The 7,174-nt window shown below is 37.7% G+C and overlaps 1 protein-coding gene across 1 annotated transcript; it reads right to left on the reverse strand.

Moving 5' to 3' along the window:
• Window positions 1-3,456: 3,456 nt before the first annotated feature.
• On the reverse strand, window positions 3,457-3,906 carry LOC115859895 (putative tripartite motif-containing protein 61). Its single transcript, XM_030869307.1, has one exon. The coding sequence runs from the start codon at window positions 3,904-3,906 to the stop codon at window positions 3,457-3,459; it is 450 nt and encodes a 149-aa protein (XP_030725167.1).
• Window positions 3,907-7,174: the final 3,268 nt, after the last annotated feature.

Genomic DNA, 7,174 nt, shown 5'->3' on the forward strand with positions numbered 1-7,174 from the left:
GTTTCAAGAAATGATACCAAAAGCATGAGCAATAAAATAAAAAAATAAGTAAATTGGCTTTCACCAAGACTAAAAACTTTTGTGTACCAAAGGCCATTAATAAGAAAGTGAAAAGACAACCTACACAATAGGGGAAAATATTTGTGATTCATATATCTGATAAGGATCTAGCATTCATAATATGAAAAGAACTCTTACAACTCAAAAACAGAAAGATAAGAAACTCAATTAAAAAATGGGCAAAGAACTTGAATACACATTTTTCCTAAGAAGATATATAAATGGCCAACAGGTATATCAAAAGATACTCAATATCATTAGTCATTAGGAAAATGCAAATCAAAACCACAATGAAGCACTACTTCACACCCATGAATATGGCTATAATGAAAAAAATAGATAATAACAAATATTCGCAAGGATGTGGAAAAATTAGAACTCTCCCATACATCGCTGGTAAGGATGTAACATGGCTCATCTCTTGTGGAAAACAATTTTTGGTTCTTTAAAATTTAAATATGAAATTAACATATGACCCAGCATTTCTATTCCATATATAATAAAAAGAATTGAAAACAAGTATTCAAACAGATGCATGTACACCCATGTTCATAGCAGCACTATTAAAAATAGACAAAGTGTAGACACAGTGCAAATATCCACCAATGGATGAATAGATAAACAAATTGAGGCATACATATACAACCAAATATCATTCATCAATAAAAAAGAACAAAGTACTGATCTATGCTACAACATGGATGACCCTGAAAAACATTATGCTAAGTGAAAGAAGCCAGAAACCGATGGTTACATATTGTATAAATCCGTTTATATGAAGTATACAGAATAGACATACGTAGGGACAGAACACAGATTGTTAGTTTCCAGAGGCTGAGGGGAGTGGGGTATGGGAAGCAACTGCTTAATGAAGTTGGAGTTTCCTTTCAGAGTAATGGTATTTGCGCAAAATTATGAATGCACGCAATGCCACTGGATGTCTCATTTTAAAATGGTTAATTATCTGTTATATGAAATTCACCTTAAAAAAAAAAAGCAGCCAGAAGAAAATCTCTGTAATCCCATTCACTATATCAACTCACCTACCGGCATTCGTATCCTCCTATATTCACCTTTGTCAGCAAAGATGAACTGTCCTTGTAGCTGTTAAAGGTCAGGCTCTCCCCTTGTGCACCAGATGCCTTCTTGTTTATTCAAAGTCAATCCACCTAGTGATTTTCACCTTATTTTCCTAGATCATCATTTTTCCCTCTTTATTGGACCATTTCCATAAGAATGGAAGAAGACAATATTTCTGCTACTCAAAAGTTTTATAAAAAAGAATACAAACAAACAAACAAAAGTCTTTGACTCACATTTCTGAATAGCATCTACCTCATTCCTTCACAACAAAACCTCTACTAAAGAAAAAAAGTATCCCCATCTCCCAACATGGGTGGGCTGCTGGGCTTAATACCTGGACATCTCTTCCCCATCTGTCCTACTACTTCCTTGGAGAATGCTGCTCATCTCATCCATGCTGAAAATGCTTACATTTTAATTTGAAGCCTTGGACTTCCTCCTTATCTTCCAATTGATCTAGTCATCTACATACCTAAATATATGTGTGAATACTTAATGGGAAACATATTAATTGAAGATCTGATCTTTTCCCCCAAATTTGCTTCTTTTCTAACCTTCCCTAATTTAATTTAGGCAATTCCGTCTTCCCAGTTACTTGGGACAAAATCTTAGGCTGATCTTTGATGTTTCTCATACTCTATTTTTAATGTCAATAAATATGCTGGCTACATTTTCAAAATATATGTGGAATTTAATTAGTTCTCCCCACTGTCACTGCCTTCCCTCTGGCTTAAACCAACATAATTTCTCACTTGGATAATTTTGATAGCCTCCTACCTGGCCTCCTTGCTCTCACCCTTGTCTTACTGTATTCTGTTTTCATTAAAATCTACCAAGTCCCCTCTATTTAGCCACACTCACCTTTATTCTGTTTCTTCACAATTCTTCTTCAACTTCTATTGTTTCTCTGGGACTCATTCTATCACTTCCTTCAAAGTTATTTTCAAAAGCCTTCTCAGTTGTGCCTTCTGCGATTACCATATTTAAAATTTAACCTCCTTCCCTAATCTCTTATGCTCTTTCTCTGCTTTAGTTTTTTTTTTTTCTTTTTTTGGGGGGGGGTATGAAATCATTTATTTCCACTCACTGAGGCTTCTTGTGGAGTCAGGGTTCCCATCGGTCCAAAAAATGGCTTGAGAGAAGGGCAAAAAGCCACTAGTTTGGAGGTTTTGGTGTTTGGGGAGAGCTCCTTTACAGGTAGGGCCTTTCTGGGTTAGAACTGCCCTCATAAGACCAGTCAAGGGGCACCCAAACTGTCCTGACAGTTTGTCCAGGTGTAGGGCAGAGGTGAAGACAGAGGGGGAAGATTAAAAAGATTCAGCAGTAAGATCTAAAAGATGGACTCAGACTCTTTATTATAAGGACTTTTCCTGAACACAGGAAGAAAGCAGAACACAGAGAACATCTTCCAAGGGGGCTCAGCACTCATCTTCAACTAGACTTATTGTAAGTGATTTGGAAGAAACTCCAATAGAGAAATAGGGTACAAGTTTTTCTGTAAAAATTTCACTGAATAAATATCAAGGAGATCTATTATTCAAACTGTAAAAAGAAATTTCTCCCAACTCATAGTGCAGAAAAACACCAATCTGACATGGGTTTCCTGAATCCCCAGTGCCAGGTATAGTAGGTGAGAGTTGAATTCACCAGCAGCTATTGCTTGGGGATGGTGATATAGAAGCATTTCTGGGGAAAGATTCTTTATACACACCAAAGGACCATTCACCCATTCCTCTTCCTTCTACCTGCCAAAAATGCCTGCCAGCATCAAATCCCTCAGAACTGGGGATGGGTGAGAAGTAAATGCCTCAGGATTATGAACACAGTGTGGTTCCATCCTTTGAAAAGTTGCAATTTTCCTGTCTTGTGAAATGATGAGACTGTGGTGAACAGTTTCAACCTTTTTGTGAAGGGCAAAATATTGTTGGGGGAGAGTGGAAACCTCCTTCTTTAGTTTGTAGGAAAAGGCTGCTGAGCTCTCTAACTTTCCATACATGCTGTGGATCCTTTCAATGCCTGTCAGCAAATCGAGGTCACTCTGCAAACACTTCTTGGTTATTTCGTCAAGCAGACTTTGTAATGTGTATCGTTTGTCTGATATTTGAGTTCTTTTTTCAATTATTTTATCTTGAACATCATTCTCTTCATTGAGTAACTTAACATGAATTTCATCATGTTCCATCCCGCAGAAACACTTAAAGTGTTCAACTTTGGAGTGCAAGTTGCTCCTGTGATTCTCCACCTTCCACACCAACTCAAATGATTTTGAGACTTGCATTTCTAACACCTTTTCAGCATCTTGCAGCTGCTTTTTCAGGGGCTGAATGTAGCTTTTGAGCTTCCTCCTGTGAGAGGGGCAGCTGGCTCCATGTGTGCCAGGGGGTGATCTTGGTATTCCGAGGAGACCCTGCACTGGGGACACAGCAGCTCCAGGTCCTTCTCACAGAACAGGCTCAGAACCTGCTTGTGCTTCTCACACAGAGGTTTCTCTTTCTGCCATTTCCTCATGTCCTCTGTGCTGGGAAGATTCTTCACATCAATCATGAGACATGACTGGCTGTTCCTCCTAAAGCTCTTCTCGGGGCAGGGCTGGAGGCAGACAGGACAGGGGAAGGTGTCCTGGAGATCCTCCCAGCACTGCTGGATGTGGGAGTGACAGAAGTTGTGTCCACTCTCAGTGGTCACTGCGCCTCTCAGGTAATCCAGGCAGATGGGGCAGCTGACCTCTGCTTGGAGCTGTGCCAGGGAGGACACCAGGGCCATTGTTCATGGAGGGTTTCTGTATGAGGAGACTCTCTTCAGAGAAACCTGGCTCTCCACGGGCAGGAACAAGTGAGAAGCTTCTGACTCTTCAGCCTTCTCTCTGTTCTTTCAAGGCTACAAGTAGGTTTGCCAGGATCTGCAGGGAGCTGTGGCCACTCAGGCCTAATTCTACCCCTTCCCTTCAACTCTACAGCAGCCGCCAGGAGGACTGAGAGCCCCAGTCTGTCTCTGCTTCCTTTGGCACTTTTGTCCCTTTTACTCAATGGCCCCAAATCATAGCTTCCTAGGTAGTCCTCTTCTTCATAGAGAGCCACAGCTCCAGGTAGTGATGAAAATCAACAGCACAGGGACAAAATCAGCAAAATCCAGACGTGGGCAACTCTATGGCACAGCTCACCAGGTTCCTGACCACATTTCTCAGTCTTGGCTCTGTGATGAGGGAGCTTCTCTGTGTCCTCAAGTCCTGTGGGTGCCCTCGACTCCCCTCAACAGGACTCTGGGCCCCTCCCTTCCTTGCAGAGCAGAAGGTCTTCCTTGATCCAGGTCAGAGCACACAACACAGCCCACCATCTCTGTTCACTACTGGGGTCAGAATCTGGCCCCTTGGGCCTTTATAAGCCTGTAGGGAGGTTCCTTTCCTTCATCCCATTGGACAGACTCTCTACTTTAGTTTTTTCTATGGCATTTTCTAACTCACTGCATAATTTACTTACCATTTGTATTTATTTTTGTAGTTGCCAGAGGTGTAGCTACATGTGGGTGGTAAAGTTTTCTATTTTGTTTACTGATGTATCTCAAGTGCCCAAGTGAGTGTCTGGCACATAGTAAGTGCTAGAAAATATTTGTTGAAGGAATGAATAAACGATTATGAGAAAAATATTTGGCTTCATACGGATTGTAAAATGTAGGAAACTCTAGGCAACTTAAAATTGTAGTTATTTGTGTTATCAAGTAATATTGAAATAAAAGCCCTTGAAAATATTCTAACTTTAAAAACATCCACCTCTGTAATGTATCTAGAATTTTTTGGAGGGGAGGGTGTCATATCCAAATTTTACTTAGGTAATACCTCTACTATGCACTAAGTTATCTTACAGAAAATTAAAAAAAAAGCTTTTGGAAATTGATCTGAAAGAAAGAATATAACATTTAGAACAGAAATAAGCAAGTCCTAAAGGAAAAAAACTATAACAATACTCAATTTTGGAAGTGTAATTTTCCCTAATGTAATTAATTTATGTTTATGATTCACAAACTCTTCCATATTTTTCTGCTACATTTTTGTACAATATGTGTAACAGGCAGAAAATTCCCTAGCTATGGCTGTGTGCACATGGGATTTTTCTATAAACGTTTCTGAAGTCAGAGGACTTTTTTTTTCCTGAAAGCTTTTAGATTTGAAAATTCTAATATTAAAATATTTCAAAACATCTTAAGGTTTCTTTAAAAGGGCCAAATACCTTCCATCTAAAGAAATTGTAGCTTTCATTCTGCATAATCAAGTATTTACAAGAAAAAAAAATAGCAGCTCTTCAGGTAGTTCAACAATGTATACTGATCTAGAAATATTATGGAATCATCAAGATACCCATTTGAAGGTTGTGTAAATACCAATTTTTACAGAACTGTCAGTTTATGTATCACTTTGTGATATATGTGATTATTTGTGGTTTTTCATTTGTATATACACCTGGGTGCTTACAGATAAAGAGAGCATTTCAAAAGATTTAGATTACTTCCTCTCAGATATAAGCTCTATGCCTTAAAATAAACACAGATGGAGGACCAGTTGGCTCAGGAAAACAAACCAGAAACTGCCACTGCTGTGAGTCTGGACTTGTCTGAGGATTGCACTGAAATGAATATCTGTAAAAGAGATTATAATGTCCAATGTGAAGGGAAACTGAATTAGAAAAGGTTATCACTGACATGCTACTGATGTTTGCTTTCTCCTTTGGAATTAGGTGGAACTTGGAATTGATACAAAAGTAAAAAAAATAAATAAATTGAAAGACTAGCTTATATACCAATTACTGAAACTTTTGGAAATTAAAGCAAAAATGGCAGCTTCATTGGAAAATATATTTCACAATAGCTTTTCTTTCTTTAAAAATATAAAATATCTAATTTATACACATGTCAAAAATACTTGCCCATATGCAATCACTCCCTTATTCAAATTTATCCCTATGCCATATATACTACACTGGACTTGACAGGCAGACCAGCAAAAAATATGTAAATACAGATTGTACCCTCAGAAAGCTTGTGATCTGGGAGGGGAGGTATAATCAAGCAAGGTATCACAGCACAAGATGGAAGAGAAGAGAATTACCAACAAGTTTTAGATGAATTTCCTTGTGTGAGATTTATAGCTGCTTGTATGAGCTTCAGGTTAAAAGCCACCTCCTTAGTGTCCTCCCTTACTATATATTGAACTACATACTTGTTTAATTACTGAATTTGGCAATGCACTATATATCATTTTAGGCTTGTGTGTTTAGACAAAAATAAATTGTATATTATGCAATGTTAGGAAGTTCCTCATATGCAAAATAATCTCTTATCACTTCAGCATTCCTAAACATAAATGTTCTTTCTTTTCTGAAGTCTATACCCATGATAAACTCACCCTGCGCACAATCCTAAATCCACATAATACTTCTGGATCTGATTCCAATTACTTTGCAGAACTCAATGTAGATATTGCATTTTCTGAGAGATCTATGCTTACCCCTGAAGAGTGGATTAAATTTCCACCTATGTTCACATAACACCCTATATTTGTCCATTTAATAAAAATTACCCTTACCATAGTTGCTTATTTGTCTGTGAAATACCAGTAGATAGGCAGAGATTGTTTTCTGTTCATTAAAGAATATTTAATGCATAGCACCATTTCTGGCACATAAGTGCTCAAAAAATAATTGCTGAATGAAAGAACTTTTTCCAACTCTCTGTAAGGACATATGTGCAATATACACAAACACCTGACTATTCAAATATTTGAATAACTATATTATGTGATATGAATTATATGTAGGATAACACTCATGTTCAGACAGTCAGAGTATAAATGAAAGAGATGTACTCATGATTTTCAATCTAACAAAATCTGTGGTATTGTGAGATGGTTTTAATATAGGGGCTTATCCTTCTTAGAAGTTTAGGGAACTAAAAATTTATTTAAAATATTTTATGTGACAGTTTTACTAACAGAAAAATTTATTTTGAAACTACACAATTTCTCTACAGGTTATATACATGT

Source organism: Globicephala melas, chromosome 1, assembly GCF_963455315.2.
Source record: "Globicephala melas chromosome 1, mGloMel1.2, whole genome shotgun sequence".
Lineage (NCBI taxonomy): Eukaryota > Metazoa > Chordata > Mammalia > Artiodactyla > Delphinidae > Globicephala > Globicephala melas.